A 19,193-nucleotide genomic window follows, 5' to 3' on the forward strand; every position below is an offset into this window, starting at 1 on the left:
CCGCTACACACCAACACAGTCACACACCAACACAGTCACACACCAACACCGCCACACACCAACACCGCTACACACCAACACCGCCACACACCAACACCGCCACACACCAACACCACTACACACCAACACCGCTACACACCAACACCGCCACACACCAACACCACCACACACCAACACCGCTACACACCAACACCGCCACACACCAACACCGCCACACACCAACACCACTACACACCAACACCGCTACACACCAACACCGCCACACACCAACACCACCACACACCAACACCACTACACACCAACACCACCACACACCAACACCGCCACACACCAACACAGTCACACACCAACACCGCCACACACCAACACCGCTACACACCAACACCGCCACACACCAACACCGCCACACACCAACACCACTACACACCAACACCGCCACACACCAACACCGCTACACACCAACACCGCCACACACCAACACCGCCACACACCAACACCACTACACACCAATACCGACACACACCAACACAGTCACACACCAACACAGTCACACACCAACACCGCCACACACCAACACCACCACACACCAACACAGTCACACACCAACACAGTCACACACCAACACCGCCACACACCAACACAGCCACACACCAACACCGCTACACACCAACACAGTCACACACCAACACAGTCACACACCAACACCGCCACACACCAACACCGCTACACACCAACACCGCCACACACCAACACCGCCACACACCAACACCGCTACACACCAACACCGCTACACACCAACACCGCCACACACCAACACCACCACACACCAACACCGCTACACACCAACACCACCACACACCAACACCAACACACACCAACAACAACACACACATACACCACCAAACCCAACAACACCACGCACCAACACCAATACGACCCGACACCTACAGATCCTGATACCACCAAACCTTACACTTTAACATCCCAACACCACCACACCCCACACCATCACATCCATCACCGCCACACCCGACACGACCATACCTGACACAAACACCACCATACCTGACACAAACCGGCCAACACCACAGCACCCAACACCACCACACCTCGACACCACCACACCTCGACACCACCACACCCTGACACCACCACACCCGACACCAAGACCAACACCACCACACCCCGACACCAACACCACCACACCAAGACACCACCTTTCCCTGACACAACCACACCCTCACACCACCACACCCGACACAACCATACCCGACACAAACACCACCACACCCGACACCATCACACCCAACACCACCATACCCGACACCACCATAAACGACACTACCATACCAAACACCCGACACCACCAGGGTGTCGGGTATGGTGGATCTGGCTGAATGAATATATTGGATTTAAAACTAATTTCTTTTAGTTGAAAACGAGACACACGATAGCAAGTAGTATATTGCTAAATATTCCATTCATGCACCTTAAATTTTGTGGTATTGCAAAGAGGTATGACTAAAATGAATTATCCTTATTGTTGCTAAGAAATGTTTAAATCTATCGGGACTTCCGTGGTCACATTACTCTAGCCTATCATTGGTCAGTTATTGATTACACAAGGCAGGGTCTGTCATTGGTCAGCTGCACCTGCTGCCATGTACAGGCGTATGTTGACGCCACTTCACTGAAGAGTGGACAGCACACCAACATGGACAACACATCAGCCGTGAGTTTTAACATCTCTGACATTTTACCTCCTCAGGAAATAGCCGCAGAATGCAATGCTACTAACATGTCATCTGGATGCGAAGGTCATGACGCTAACCAAACTAATCATTTGTTTGATAGCATTCAGCACATCATAGAGATCACTTTCACATGCTGTGATGTTCTGAACGTACTTGGTAACGCTGTCTTGATGTTGCTGATCTACAAGGCCACGACAAAAATGGAAGCTTCAGGACGCCTCCTCGTGAATCAGGCTGTTGCCGACGCAGGAATGGGACTATCATGGCTTGTTTTCTATGGGAACATTTACACCAACCCTCAGAGAGATCCCCCGCAGACGGCCATCCTTCTACAAGGGGTCGCCATTAGCGTCTTTTCTTGTGTGTCTGGACTGTCATTTGCCATGACACTCTTCGCCCTCCACATAGCCATATGCAATCCTATTCTCTACAAAGTCAACAACAATCCAAAAGTAATCACTATCATCATAGTAGTATCCTGGCTCGTGGTCACTGGATGTAGCATTTTAGCATTAACAGCTGACAACTTCTTAATTCAGGAAGGTAATTCTATCATAATGTGGAATGTTACTAAACAGAATACCTGGTTTGTCGATTTGTGCTGTAACATCATTCTGCCACTTGCAATGATGATTATCGCCTTCACACGCATATGCCTCCACATGCGCAAGAAAGAGAACGTTTCCATCACATCCGCCTCCGCTAACAAGCGGTATGTCCGTCAAGCAAAGGGCATCTTTGTCGTATATATCACCTACATTGTAACATTTTGTCCCCTGTTCGTTTTTGACTTCATCAACATTAATTATAAAAGTGACAATGGCATTCTTCTCGTCATTATTGAAAACAGCCTTAATTTCCTGAACTATGCGTACCTTGTCTTCAAGCTACCCCTGTTTCTGTTGGCCTTCAAATCCTACCGTCGAGTTGCCTCCCAAATCTTCTGTCAACACCTAGCATCGGGATCTTCATCGGGGCCCTCTGGCGATCGAGGCAAATTGCCACAGGGGAAAGACCAGACTGCAACAAAGATCAACCACAGGCTTGATGACAAAGGCCATGGAGAGGCTGCCAGATCTACTCCGATACAGATGAATGAGGCAACCGAGATGAAGGGGAATATTGGAAGAGTTAACCATGGCTTCACTGGCACCTGCTCTTTGTACCATGGCGACACGGCGAGACCAAACGGTGCAAAGGATGACGTCAGTTCCAATACAAGTGATGACGTCAGTAATAGACCGGTAAGTAATCAAATGTCAGGATGCAGATCCAAATTACATGAAATAGACAAATGATGTTATGTAGTGCGAAATGGGCAGGTAGGGTTATCCTGTTTCTAACTGCAAATTACTTCTGCATTTTACTTTCTTCTTCAACCTACTGTTATGTCCTTCCTATTAGTTTCTACCATCAATATGCACGTAACTACCCCTCCATCAATATGTACGTAACTACCCCTCCATCATTATACACGTAACTGCCCCTCCATCAATATGTACGTAACTGCCCCTCCATCAATATGTACGTAACTGCCCCTCCATCAATATGTACGTAACTGCCCCTCCATCAATATGTACGTAACTGCCCCTCCATCAATATGTACGTAACTACCCCTCCATCAATATGCACGTAACTACCCCTCCATCAATAGGTACGTAACTGCCCCTCCATCAATATACACGTACTACCCCTCCATCAATATGCACGTACTACCCCTCCATCAATATGCACGCACTGCCCCTAGACTAGACTATTACTATGTATATTTATTGATGAAAAGTCACTTCCCTCTCCACTATCAATATGCAGTACTGCCCCTCTATCAATATGCACGTAACTGCCCCTCCATCAATATACACGTACTACCCCTCCATCAATATGCACGTACTGCCCCTCCATCAATATACCAAAACTGCCCCTCCATCAATATACACGTACTACCCCTCAATCAATATGCATGTACTGCCCCTCCATCAATATGCAGTACCGTCCCTCCATCAATATGCACGTACTACGCCTTCATCAATATGCACGCACTGCCCCTACACTAGACTACTGCTATGCATTTCTTTTTATAAAAGTCACTTCCCTCTCTACAATCAATATGCACAAAACTGTCCCTAGACTAAACTTTTGCTACACATATTTATTGAAGAAAAGACACTTCCCTCTCTGCCATTAATATGCACAAAACAGTCCCTAGACTAAACTATTGCTATACATATTTCTTGAAGAAAAGACACTTCCCTCTCTGCCATCAATATGCACAAAACTGTCCCTAGACTAAACTATTGCCACACATATTTATTGAAGAAAAGTCACTTCCCTCTCCACCATCAATATGCATGTAACTGCCCCTCCATCAATGTGCAGTACCGTCCCTCCATCAATATGCACGTAACTGCCCCTCCATCAATATGCACAAAACTGTCCCTAGACTAAACTATTGCCACACATATTTATTGAAGAAAAGACACTTTCCTCTCAACCATCAATATGCACGTAACAGCCCCTACACTAGACTATTAGCATATATATTTATTGATGAAAAGTTACTTCCCCCTCCACCATCAATATGTACGTAACTGCCACTACACTAGACTATTGCTATGCATATTTATTGATGAAAAGTCACTTCCCTCTCTGCCATCAATATGCACAAACCTCCCCTACACTAGACTATTGCTATGCATATTTATTGATGAAAAGTCACTTCCCTCTCTGCCATCAATATGCACGTAACTGCCCCTACACTACACTATTGCTATATATATTCATTGATAAAAAGTCACTTCCCTCTCTGCCATCAATATGCACGTAACTGTCCCTACACTAGACTATTGCTATATATATTCATTGATAAAAAGTCACTTCCCTCTCTGCCATCAATATGCACGTAACTGCCCCTACACAAGACTATTACTATATATATTTATTGATAAAAAGACACCCTCTCAACCATCAGTATGCATGTAGCTCCCACTAAACTAGACTATTGCTGTGTATATTTATTGAAGAAAAGTGACGACCCTCCCAATACCAAGTTTTATTCAAATCTTTGATGACGATTATCTGACATTAACATTATCTCTCTGTCCCATGGCTATAAAAACCTGAGATATAACCTTATCATAAACTGGGATTTTACATCCTGACATACAAGGAGGTTTTTTTTGGTTTTGGATTTGCGCTTTACCACCAAATCTTAGTGGCATCCAAGAAAATCCACTTGTTTAGATTCCAGAAAACATTTAAGCCTTCGGTTAGTGCTGAAATAAATACATCCTGTGTCCAGATTTATCTTGTTTGAAATTTTAAATAAACTTAATAGATTGCCTGATAAATCAGAGATTCCAGGTGGATTACGGATACCTTGTTATCTTCTCAGTCATATTGTCTGATTAAATAGAGATTATTAGATGAGTGTGTTTTTGTATCGTAAATATCCTATATCAGGAATAAGAATTGTATTATGCGGGCCTTTATGCATATGTGTTATTCCTAAAGTGATGTTTATGATACGGAGGTGAAATGGGGTTTGATGTTGCGTCAAATAATATTACACTCATATCATCGTTTCATATGTGTATGCTGCATCTGAACATTTTCCTGTATCTGTTGTTCTCTTACAGGTCGCCACCTAAATGGCTATGAACAGCGCTACACTCCAACAAGCTGTCTCCAACTGCATGGGGCCAGTATTCATGATAGACTCTTTCTGCTGATGCTGACAGGGAAGTAAACGAAGCTTTCACACATGATTGTACACACATTCTGTTTAATCATATTTAAAGGGGGACCAGACTCGTGAAAATTGGCAGTCCCAGAAAGTGTGATCCACTTCGTTCCAACCCAATGATCGATTATCAGGTTTCTGTCACAAAATCCTCAACCCCCCACACAACCCTTGAAACTCCAGTCTCAAACCTCACACTCAATACCTAAAAATGCTACCTCCAGCCTCCAACACAACACCTGAAACTACAGGCTCCCACACAACCCTTGAAACTCCAGTCTGCTTCCTTCCACTCAACACCTGGTACCCCAGCCCCCAGCCTCCAACACACCTGAAACTCCTGCCTTAAGCCTTCCACACAATACCTGAAACTACACCCTTCTCCCTTCCACACAACACCTTACACTCCAGCCAACGTCTACACCTGATGCTCGATACTTCTCCCACACAACCTGTACACCTGAAGCTCAAGCCTACCAACACAACATGTACACCTGAAGCTCCAGACTCCTCCTTCACAACCTGTACACCTGAAGCTCAAGCCTCCACCAATACAACATGTTAACCTGAAGCTCGATACTACTCCCACGCAACGTGTACACCTGAAACTCAAGCCTCTACCCTCACAACATGTTCACCTGAAGCTCGAGACTCCTCCTTCACAACCTGTACACCTGAAGCTCGATACTACCCCCACACAATCTGTACACCTGAAGCTCAAGCCTCCACCAACACAACATGTTCACCTGAAGCTCGATACTATCCCCACACAATATGTACACCTGAAACTCAAGCCTCCATCAACACAACCTGTACAACTGAAGCTCAAGCCTCCACAAACACAACCTGTACACCTGAAGCTCAAGCCTCTATCCAAACAAAATGTACACCTGAAGCTGTCAGCTCCTCCCACACACCATGTACACCTGAAGCTGTCCACTCCTCCCACACAACATGTACACCTGAAGGTCAAGCCTCCACCAACACAACCCATACACCTGGAGCTCAATCCTCCTCCCAACACAACTTGTACACCTGAAGCTCTCCACAACTCCCACACAACCTGTACACCTGCAGCTCAAGCCTCAACAACCACAACATGTACACCTGAAGCTCTCCACAACTCCCACACAACATGTACACCTGAAGCTCGAGACTCCTCCTTCACAACCTGTACACCTGAATCTCAAGCCTCCACCCACACAACATGTACACCTGAAGCTCTCCACAACTCCCACACAACCTGTACACCTGAAGCTCAAGCCTCCTCCCACACAACATGTACACCTGAAGCTCAAGCCTCCACCAACACAACATGTACACCTGAAGCTCAAGCCTCCACCAACACAACATGTACACCTGAAGCTCTCCACAACTCCCACACAACATGTACACCTGAAGCTCGAGACTCCTCCCACGTAACATGTTCACCTGAAGCTCAAGCCTCCACCAACACAACATGTACACCTGAAGCTTGATACTACTCCCTCACAACGTATACACCTGAAGCTCAAGCCTCCACCAACACAACATGTTCACCTGGAGCTCGAGACTCCTCCCTCACAACCTGTACACCTGAAGCCCACGACTCCACCCCTACAACATGTACACCTGAAGCTCAAGGCTTGGACTTAGATATACTTATTTTTCTGCGTGTCATGCTGATATTATTTTTGCTAAAAGGAATTGACTAATAGCAAAGTGTCATACTTGATTATTCACCGTTAATTGTTTCACATTTTATTGATTATTTTTAAGATGTTTGTTGTTTTCGTGTTTCACACTTCGTTGATGAATTTAGTGGGTTTATTCTTGCTTCTCTCTCACACTATGCGGCCACACCGAACTGAAACACAAAGCGACGTTAAACCATTCTCACTCACTTATACATAGCTGTAGCGTATACACTGAAATATACACCATTGATATAAACTGCCGGACATGTCGAAAGTGTACACTAACAATACCTGCTTCACTGTGAAATTGCGACCCCTATTTTCCCTTGAGACGTCGTGTGCGAGTCATCTGATGTGAGTTTGTTTGTTTATTGTATAACGCCGCACTCAACAATATTCCAGCTATATGACGTTTGTTTCATTTTTAGTCACCATCAAACATGGGTGTATACTTTCTTTTGCCCGGCAGTTTATGTACTGAAGCACCCGAAACCATAAATGTGATATGACTCATGACATAAAAATAGAATTACAAAAATAAATGTATTTGGCATTTAAGCGTATTTTGATTTGAAACATTTTCATTTTATATTTACCAAAGTCTCTCTTGCTTATATAAGTATACAATACGGCAAGAACATCTTCTGTCCCACTGGCTGTGTGGTCAAGACACGCCACGCTCTTGAGTGTATGTTTGAATGGGAATGTTTGGGTGTTTTGTTTTCGAGTTTTGTCGGTGGAGGAGGCTCAAGTGACTCCCCAGGTTCAAATGACAACCCATAGAGTCAAAAGTAGGGGGAGTCGTTTGAGCCTACTACACCGGTGACGCCGTCCCGCCACCTTCCTTTTTGAAACCACGCGGAGTGTGGACGTCTCATGGAAATCCTATCATGTATGGCTACGTTTTGGAACATTGCCCACTCATGACAGTGATCAAGGTCATCCTTAGGATTATAGTCTGATGAAAATCAATGTCACATTTCACTAAAATGTCCTTTTCTGCCGATTTGTTTAAAGTTGTATGCATATAGTGATTATTATGTTTGAATACCTAAGTATGACAAGTGATAATAATCTTGTGGCATCAGTGGTAGGTCACTGTGGCCTATTTTTAATGAAAAACACATGCTACCAAAGGACATCGTATTTGATTTATATGCTGGATTGCCCTTTGAAATGTTCTTGAAATATATATCACCGATATTGACGTTCAAATTCACTTTCTAGGTCATGCACTCAAAAAATGTATAATGTTCGTGATAACTCAAGTGTTCACTGTGATTGGCACATGTCATCCTTTGGGAGGGCATTGAAATGGCCAGGCTTTGAGCGACCGTAATTGAAGTTCAAAGTCAATGGAATTGTCATTCCTGAGGTATTGTGATGCTTCTTTGTATACTGAACAAACCCTCTGTGTTTTTCCGAGATGTTTGTAAGTGCAAGAACACATGTTTTCAACTCAGAACAGTGAAGGATGTTATGGCTAAAATAAAGGATCAAGATCAGTGCAACCGGAAGTGCATTAATCTTATCTAGAGGTTGGTACTCTCTGTCATAAATATTTCTTGTATTGCATATGCGTTTTTTAAACTCGGGAGCAAAATTATGAAACCGGAAGTGGATGTAAATAAAAACGACCAAATCATTTCAAGAATCATAAGAACTCGACAATCAAATGAACTCGATTTTTATTTTTTTTTGGGGGGGGGGGGGGGGGCAGAGATTTCTTATGAAAATCTAAGGGTTTCATTGTTAGTTTAGCTATAGAGGCATGGGACATTCTGTTTTAGAGTAGCACTGCTTATGGTCTGTATATCCTCAAACCGGAAGTGATAGCATCCAAACGGAAGTGCAGGCATAGGACGTTCTGTTCAAATGCCTTAGACATGTGTTTTCCCAAACCGGAAGTAATGACATTTAAGTGCATTTAATTTTTTCATTAATCTTGTGAAAGGCATAGTAGTTTCTGTTTTAAAGTGGTCGTCAATTGACATGTTTTCCCAAACCGGAAATGATGTCATTAAACCGGAAGTGGATATAACTTTTCAATGAGAGTACCAAATTGCATCAGCTTGGTTCCCACTGGCTACACTGACCCAGGCAATGACTGCACAATGGCCACCTCCACTAGACGAACAAACATGGCGGACACCACATGTATATACGTTAGAAAAAGCCTAGAACGGGTGGTTTATTTTTTCCATTCTTACTTTTAGTGAAGGAAAACATTATTTAAACTGTTTCGAGGCTCGAAAGTGGTCGTCATATCGGTGAAATGTAAACAATGACACATACCTCATTTTCAACAGTGTTATGTGCGTTTATATTTCGTGTCAGCTCACTGTTATCACGAAATTGTATTCATAATACGTGGAATTAAACGACCACGTCAATGAAATACCGTTAGCATCTTTATTTTAGAAAATCTGACTACGCAATTGTCGCCGATTATGCCCCGTTTTCTCCCATTGTAAAGTGGCGGGTTTAGAGGAGTTAGTGCCCAGTATAATAACTAGAAAAATTAAACACTTTTGTTCCGTAATGGTATTTAATGATGGCGTCTGTCATTGGTTCTGACATTTGGCCTTTGGATTTTATTCTCATGAAAAGCCATCTATTGGGCATTGGTTTTCTCAGTACAAAATGAAATTAATCATAAATAAATCTAATAATTGATTCATTCCAATCTAGTGTTTTTTAACTATGTATGTGCTTGTAAAAATGTCGGGTGTGAATGGCATAATAATAAAGAATATGTTCATTATTTTGAATTAATTTAGTACAGTGGCATACACGTCCATGTGTATTCTCTTTTTAACAGGATGATAAATAGAAATGTAACAGTAGTCCTGGTGTGGCAATTAATCAACTGAGGACACAGTATGAGGTTATAGACAACTTTATTATAAATTACACCATTGGCAGGTTTTCTAGTTGATATGGAAAATCACTATGTCATGAAATTCTACTAGATACCAATGCCATGTTTGAGATCCAGACACCCAAACAGTTTGTCCTGAAAGTGGCCTCTGATTTTGTCAAGAAAACCATAGGAAACTATGTTTGAAACACACACTTTCAAGGGCTGTAGTTTATCAAAGACATATTTGGTGAAAAGCTAAGCTGTTGTTAAAATGTATTATGTTCCCATCTGTCTATTGTCATAAACATAAAACTATGGTACTCCTAGTCAAGACAGGTTCCATTGGTACTGGTAATCATTACGCCTAGTTAAACAGTTCACAAATAAATAATGGAAAGTACACATGTCTCCAGCTTTTATTCTCAAATATTACAATTTCTGTGCACATTTAATGTTATTCATTACCATCAAGATCATACTGGGATTGTCCTTTGCTTGAACAATAATGTAACTTAACTTCTTTAATTGAGTAGTTTATTTGTAGATAATTTTGTACACAGATATTTCATCTAACAGCTTAAATAATGTTTTCCTTCACTAAAAGCGAGAATGGACGTTATTCTCGTGACATATACATTGCATGAGCATTCATGAGAATGCTAAGAAAGAAATGTAACCACCCGTTCTAGAGGATTTCTATAGAAAATACATGGCGTGTCTGCCATGTTTGTTCGTCTAGTGGAGGCGGCCATTGTGTAGCCATTGCCTGGGTCAGTGTAGCGCCAGCGCAACATACCCATGGAACCAGGCTGCTAATTGCATGGGACATATCAATAGCATAATTTTGGGTCATTCAGGGAAAATGTGGAGACGGGTCTGCTTCCGGGTTTATGTCGTGCAAACACCTTTCTAGTTGTGTGAAATGTTATAGGTTTTGTATTGTAAACGTGCTTTCAACACCATACAGTTTTCTCAAATCTGTCGATTCAATTTCTACTGGAATTCCCGTGGATGCATCCGTGTACGCTGGTCATCCCTCAGAACAAATGACCCAGAGTACCCGGATGCCGTGGATGAAGACCAGTATTAACTTTACAAAATGAGGTAAAATCGTAAGAAAAAGCAGTCAACTAGTGATATCGGGAGTTGTTGCTTATTTAATATTATTAAATAGTTATCCCACATTAGTTTGCTCCATAAAGCCCTGAAGTGAATAACGTAAGGAAGATATGATTATTCGTTTTCAGCACTTAACGTAAACAACAATCCTTCAGGTCAGGGATCATTCCGCTGCAGCACTGTGATTATTTGTTGACAGTATGGTGTTTGAAGAAAACCATTTGCTTGTCAAGAACTTAATTAAAACATGTGTTTATCATTCTAGATATAAACCAGTGTTGTTCTTTGGTCTTGTGTAGTGTGTTAAAAAAATAGTCACTTCCACTTTCATTTCATACATGACTGTACACAATAACACCGGTATTTCGATCATGCATAGAAAGTTTTATTGTCATCTTATCAAGACAAAAGGTCACTAGACCCACCTCAACACCATATGACATCTTGGTCAGCATTGGTGGGAATCCATATTTCACTTCGATGTAACACAATGCGGTGGCAGTCTGACCATCATACAAACGTTGCTAGATATCAGATTTTTTGCGTATCATATGATATTTTTCCAATCATTAAACACCCACCCTCATTTTGTGGGCACTAAAGATATCAGTGGGTGTGCAATTTACAATGATATCATTAAATATCACCCCTCCACTGCAGTCCAGGGTATGACGTAGGTAACGGAATAGGCCGAGTGGATCCGAATCCAAAGGTGCAAAGATCCAAGTGATCTTATGATATACCATCTGTCAATCCATTGTCCTTCCGTCCGTAACATGCAAGCTTCACTCCAATTCGATACGGTTCATCGTCGATGGAGAGAAGTACAGTATTTTGGCACAGTATTTGGGTACAGTATCTGAGTTTAATGATGCTGCTGTACCCAATGTGGTCGTACAAGAATGTCTGTGACAACATTCACAGCAGATCCGTGTATTGATTTGAACACGAAGGTAACTTGGATGCCAGGTCAATGTCCTTCCGTCCTCGCTCGACAAGCAGATCACGTTAACGTATTTGGATGAAATACATTTAGTGTCAACACACGTTCATTCTTTCTGGCTAAACATTTGACTGCTTATACCTAACAGGGCATGGACATATGATGCGTAACAATGACTTGGCTCAAAAACTAAATTTTGACATTTGTCACATTGTCCATTCTGTTGCGTTCCATATGCCCCAAAGGCAATTGCATGGTTCTTTATATAACCCAGCTGTCTGCAATATGACAAATAAAAATAATTTGGAAGTGAAGTAGGCTGTGTTTGTTTTTGATTTAAGTTTCGGGACCAAATGTATTCTGTGTGAAAAGCCACTCGTCCATTTCCAATCAGCGATCCCTTGCACAACTGGACAACAGTTATTGATTGTTGTTTGTGTTTGTTTGTTATGGGATACGATGACATGCATCAACCAAGTCAGCGAGTCTGACCACCAGATCCTTCTTTTTCGGAAGACCAAATTTAACCCGGATCTTCACGGGTTCTGACCAAAGTAAAGATATCAGTTTACAAAACGAGGATAAGGAATATAAATGCAACTAAATATCTCTCTTATTAGTGAGGATTTTGGAATGCAACCCCAAACATACACAACTTAGCTTCTTTTTATTTTTTCTAAATTGGGTTATGAAAACACAATTTGCATTCATAAGATTTGTTGAATTACTGAAACACTTACAGCAAACGCTTTATTTTTAGCATGATGAAATTCTTCAAGAAATATCAGCTGAACGCAGAGCCCAAAGAACGATTCCGATCATACCACAAGCATGAAAACTAAGGAATGGGGGGTGGGGAGAGAGGGGGTGGGGGTGGAGGTATTCCCTCCAATATTTTAGAAACCATGAGGGAAGGTCAATACTTCAAATAAAAACATATATATTATCAACTGGGCAGAAAAGGAAGATTTAAAAACAACTTAATGTTTTATTACAGCTGTTGTGACAGAAATATACCCACCATACTCATCAAGCTACGCAACAACTATCCAATATATCTACAAAACTATATAATTCCTGAAACTTCAGTGAGTGACTCCGTTACGTTAGGATTTTACGCCGCATCTAGAAATATTACAGCGAAATCAAGTCTGGGTGACACGAGAAGAAGACTTCACACAGTGTACCTACATGTATGTGCCGATTCGAACCCGGAACGTCGGTGTGCTGAGCCAACGCTTTAACCGCTAGACTACCCTACCGGCCGAGTTCAGAGGGTGTGGGGCATAGTCGTCGTCCAGCAGACGCCGCAACTCGCTGTACAGATCCTTGGTTTATATGACCCTCCTCGTGGGTCTCCCCACGACCTGCACCACCTCGGGGTTTTTCTCCCACATTAAGCTGACACGCCGTGATAAAACTGCAATACTGTATTCGCCATTATAAGATCCCCGGACGCTTAGAATATTGACAAAGGGAGAACCTATTGAGCAAATCGAATTTCAGAGCTCGAGCGGTAGTGAACAAACCTATTTCAAACGTCGATGAAACTAATCTTTTGCGACAATAGTAACTGGCCAATAACTCGACTGCTGTACCAAATATGTTATATGTCACGAATATTCTCAGTCTTAGTAGGGGGCGCTTATTAAGATTACTTGCAGATTGGTCTAGAAGTTGGTGTTGGGGCGTTTCTTCGATAAGGGCTCTTAATACGTCATATACGGTACTGTTATGTGTAGGAATCAGAGAGGTTTAAATCTAAAATCTGGAGGGGAAGTGTTGTGTCTAACTTATAAACCGAAGAAAGAAACAACCTGTATCAACAATTTTATCTTTCAAACTAACGTTCCGTGAATCTTAGGAAACGGGCGTAAAATATCTTCTGTTGTGAACAGGCACTTCAAAAGCAGATTTGTTTCTCAAAAGCAGTCGTTCATCAGCGCCCCTATACTCCACTAAACTGGTTCACTGACTGAGCTCCAGATACGAAGGTTGGTAGTTGGATCGACCGAAATATAAACAAAACATTTGTCATGTGACTCTACGTCATCCCGCATCATGAACAATGTGTTTACATTCGAACTAAAACTTTAACGAGACATTCACTATGTTGGATTTTGTATAAATAAAATCCCCGAGATATTATAACATCCCTGTTCATGACATTTAACCCGACTTGCGAACAATAGGATGACGTCACTGGAGGTTTATAAAGTTAAAACTAACTCACTTGTCGGGATGACGTCTATCAACCTTCCCTATCAGTTAATCGAAGGAAAAATGGAACAATAAGTTCCAACCAACTCATACGTGTACATTTTATTGTATTGGAGAATGTATTTGTCGCTTCCACACTGAATTAACACTGATCCACAAAGGTGTTACTAACGCTGTCACAGCTTACTACAGACCACCCCTATAAAGCTGTCAGGGATAACCTACCGTAATAACACTGCTAGTGTCGACTACAAACATCCACGATAAAGGGCCAACTTGCACAAAGCGATCTTAGCGCTAAGACCATCGTAAGCCTATGTTAAAGTATGGGAGTTAAGATCATCTTAGCGCTAAGATCGCTTTGTGCAAGTGGGCCCAGGTGTCACTGTTTGCTACAGACCATCACTATAAAGCTGTCAGGGATAACCTACCGTAATAACACTGCTAGTGTTGACTACAAACATCCACGATAAAGGTGTCACAGCTTCCTACAGACCACCCCTATAAAGCTGTCAGGGATAACCTACCGTAATAACACTGCTAGTGTTGACTACAAACATCCACGATACAGGTGTCACAGCTTACTACAGGCCACCCCTATAAAGCTGTCAGGGATAACCTACTGTAATAACACTGCTAGTGTTGACTACAAACATCCACGATACAGGTGTCACTGCTTACTACAGGCCACCCCTATAAAGCTGTCAGGGATAACCTACTGTAATAACACTGCTAGTGTTGACTACAAACATCCACGATAAAGGTGTCACAGCTTACTACAGACCACCCCTATAAAGCTGTCAGTGATAACCTACTGTAATAACACTGCTAGTGTTGACTACAAACATCCACGATACAGGTGTCACTGCCTACTACAGACCACCCCTATAAAGCTGTCAGTGATAACCTACTGTAATAACACTGTTAGTGTTGACTACAAACATCCACGATAAAGGTGTCACTGCTTACTACAGACTACCGTATAAACGTTGTTTGTGTTATGTGTTTGTTTGTTTGTTGTTTAACGCAACACTCAGCAATATTCCAGCTGTATGAAGAAGGCCTGTAAATAATCGAGTCTGGACAAGACAGTCAAGTGACTGACATCATGAGCATCGATCCACGCCATTGGGATACGATGACATGCATCAACCAAGTGAACGAGCCTGAACTCTCGATCCCGTTAGGCGCCTCTAACGCCTCTGACGACCTATTCTAACCCGGATCTTCACGGGTCTGTTGGTGTTGACCACAGAATAAGTTATTGATGATTAACCATTTCCATAATCAACAAGAACTCTCTGCAAAAATAACAAAGACAAAATAAAAGCGACAAAACCCATTCTATAATGATAGAAATCGCCGCTAAAAGTTCAGTCGATTTTTCAATTCCAACTATATCATGTGCACGCGTCTATGCATTAGTATCAAATAGAGATGATAACTATGTATTCGAGAAATGCTGCTCCACCGGTGACATCCGACACAAACACACGCAAAGGCATGTCAAGTGTTCACCTGCAAAAATAACGGGAATATATGGCACAAGTCAAAATAAGGAGTTGCATCAGACATCATTTTGGTCACTGAGACTTGAAATACTTCTGGAAGTGTGTTTAACATTATATTGTGAATATCTTAGGATTGTTTTTCGATTAATTTTAGCTAATTTACTGAAGTTTTTCAATATTTAATTTACTTTTATTGTTTTCGTCCTGTTTTATTAAGATGTTGCTAGATGTTTCGCTTATTGGTTGTGCAGTTGTTTGTTTTTTGTTTGTTCAACCTATAAATAAAAACAGTTGATGGAGTTGGTTATTGTCACTGATGTCGCTGACGTGGACACTAGGCCCTGGAACGTGGTCAGGCCTGTGCACGTGATTGAGGAAGACGTTATCTGGCATCTTCCTGGGCTCGTGGTGCCTTTGACGTCATTGTTCCCATCGTTGTCACAGTTATTCAAGACAATGACGTATCTGGTGCTCATTATGCCTTCGAGGGCATGACATCCAGCATATGTTATAGCCGTGTCTGACAGGGACGACGAGGAGGAGGAGCGCTTGAAGCTGTAGTTCTGGAGATATGTGATGTTGCAGTTGGAGCCTGTGAAGGAAGGACTGGAGAGTGGTGATGTTTGCGGTGTATAAGAGCATTGATGACACAATTGCAAGAGGCACCGTGAAAACTCTCTCTCTCTCACTCACTCACACGTGTTCTGTTTCATATAATGTTTCATATATATATATGAGTAGACCAATAATCCGTGTTAAATTCCTCGTTGCCAGTAGGTTTTTTTCTGAATATGTCAGGACATCATCAAGGTTTCAAATACATTTGGTCAACACAAATTGCATACAGTAGCTTGCTCCTGGAGAAATGGTATACATGGCAAGTTGATATTGCCACAAACTACCGCGTGACTCACATCGAGTTGTTCCACTCTTCAGTATGAGCATTGCCGAATTCCTGTAGTGTTTCCGGAAGGACAGGACGCCCTCAGAGGGGGATCTGCAGCTAGTTCCACACGTGTTCGATAGGGATGAGCTGGCCGGGCTGGCCACTCGATGCCTCCTGCTATGGTCTCCTGCTCTGAATAGACATCAATGACCCTGGTGCGACGAGGTCGTGTGTCATCGTCTATGAGGATGAAGTCCGGTCCGATTGCACCAGCACACGATCTCACGTACACATCCAGAATGCCATCCTGTCACCTTGACCCGCTGTAGGACACAGGGATTGGTTCTTGCATCTTCCTGAGGCAAGAGAGTTAACTGACTATAAAAGCTCAGTTTCCACCCTTGCCGAACTTGGCTGGTATTATGGAGTTAGATGTTGGCTGGACTAACGAGTTTTGGCATGGTCCAATAAAAATCGCGCAACGGAATCGAAATCCGGTTCGTAAATTGTCATGCAGATTTCGGTCGACTGCAGGATTTGTAAAGCATGTGCACCGTCAACTCGTTGTCAACAGATATTTTCCAAATCTTTTCAAGACCCGTTTTATCACAATATAGATACTGATTATCGATCAGATTATCTTGACATGGCGCCGCCATTTTGTTTGAAACAAATGAAAGTGATACGTGAGGTAGCATCTAATTGGTAAATATGAGAGAAATAAAAGGGACATAACTCGTAATAGCCACTGGTGGCGCTACGATCGAGCCCAGGAATTCCAGTCTAGTTCGGCAAGGGTGGAAACTGGACATTTGTAGTCAGTTAACTCTCTTGCCTCGGGAAGATGAGTTCTTGGAGCTCCACTGATCCCAACCCAAATCATGACTGAACCCTCTCCACAGTGGGCATGTTCTGTAACGTTGGAATTCTGAAATCGGAAATCTCCTTGTCTATGCCAGAGTACGGCACGACTATCTATGAAGTCTAGACAGTATTTCGATTCATCATTGGAAAGTACTGGAGCCAAGTCCGGTCTGTCCAATTGGTCAGCCCTATCCAAAAGTGTCTTCATGTGATGCTGCGTCAGTGGGATACGAATGCATGCCTTCCATCACCAGAGACCAGCCTATCGGAAACGATTACGCACTGTCTGAGTGGTAAGGTTAACGCCACTGGTGTTCCTCTGGTCATTTCTGAGTGTGGTGGCAGTGACGAGGTGATGATTTCTTGCTGCAATCAAGAGAAACCTGTCTTCCCGTTGTGTGGAGGAACACTGACGACCACATGCATGTCGACCACCTGCTGGGTAGCTGATCCAAACGTCTGGTATTGATTCCATGCCCTGCTGATCACACTATGGCTGACACCAAAGACGGGTTGTCCGTCAAGAATGGATGTCAAGAGTGGATTAACTTAAGGGGGCGTGAAGAACGATATAAGAATAAACTAAGGAGACGCCAATAATGGAATGTACAACAGGGACAGGGAATAAACAAAAGGAATGCCAAGAGTGAAATAACGAAGGGGGCTCAACAGTGGAATAAACTGACATGTCGCCAGTTTAATTATTCTGGCGTGTTGTAGGATGGAAGCTTTTGAAAAGCAGTTAAATACCATCTACTTCACTTCTATATTTTCAGGGGGCACTGGTGGCCCAGTCGTCTAAGGCGCAGCGATTCGCTGGGCAGAGTTGCGTCCCTTGGGCACGCCGGAAACCTATGATTGTGGGTTCGAATCTCGGTTCGCCCCGATTATGTTTCAAGGTTTGTCAGCACCATACCTGGGCTCGTGGGTTTCACCGATGTGGTAAACGTCTGAGACCTGCATCACTTCAGACTTTCCTCTGACATTAAGCTGACATGCCTTGATATAACTGGAATACTGTTAAAAGCGTCGTTAAACCAAACTCACTCACTCACTTGTTTTCCAAATGGTGAATTGAGATGATATTGAATAACGAACACCTTGTCATCAAAACGTGGAGATTTTACTGAAGCTTCAGTCATTCAGGCTGATCTTCATCCCCAATAAATAAGGTTAGAGCACGTGGACCGAGACAAATGTTTTTATTGTGGAAATAGACTGATCAAAGCCTAAGCACTCGGGCTACGAACTTCGTTAAACCATAGTCAACATTCATAGAACACAGGCACCTCATGTTTAAGCAACATTGTTTTGATAACCGTACTCGTATTCAAAAAGATGATCAAGAACTTTAGCTGCATGTGAAAAATGTTGTCTGTGCCTTTCGCACGTGCGATATTTGGCGACACGGGTTATAAAATATCCCAGTTGAACACATTTATCAATCACCGGCCCAGTTGAGCACAGTTATCATTTACCGACCCAATTGAGCACATTTACCATTCACCGACAAATTGAGCACATTTATCATTCACCGACCCAGTTGAGAAAATTTATCAATCACCGGCACAGTTTAGAACATTTATCAATCAACGACCCAGTTCAGCACATTTATCAT

The 19,193-nt window shown here is 42.6% G+C and overlaps 1 protein-coding gene across 1 annotated transcript; it reads left to right on the forward strand.

Moving 5' to 3' along the window:
• Positions 1-1,714: 1,714 nt before the first annotated feature.
• On the forward strand, positions 1,715-6,971 carry LOC139464704 (uncharacterized). The gene is made up of 2 exons (XM_071246220.1): positions 1,715-2,998; positions 5,994-6,971. The coding sequence occupies exons 1-2, from the start codon at positions 1,715-1,717 to the stop codon at positions 6,969-6,971; spliced, it is 2,262 nt and encodes a 753-aa protein (XP_071102321.1).
• The last annotated feature ends 12,222 nt before the right edge of the window (positions 6,972-19,193 follow it).

Source organism: Haliotis cracherodii, unplaced genomic scaffold (genome assembly GCF_022045235.1).
Source record: "Haliotis cracherodii isolate W230 unplaced genomic scaffold, xgHalCrac1.p SCAF_17, whole genome shotgun sequence".
NCBI lineage: Eukaryota > Metazoa > Mollusca > Gastropoda > Lepetellida > Haliotidae > Haliotis > Haliotis cracherodii.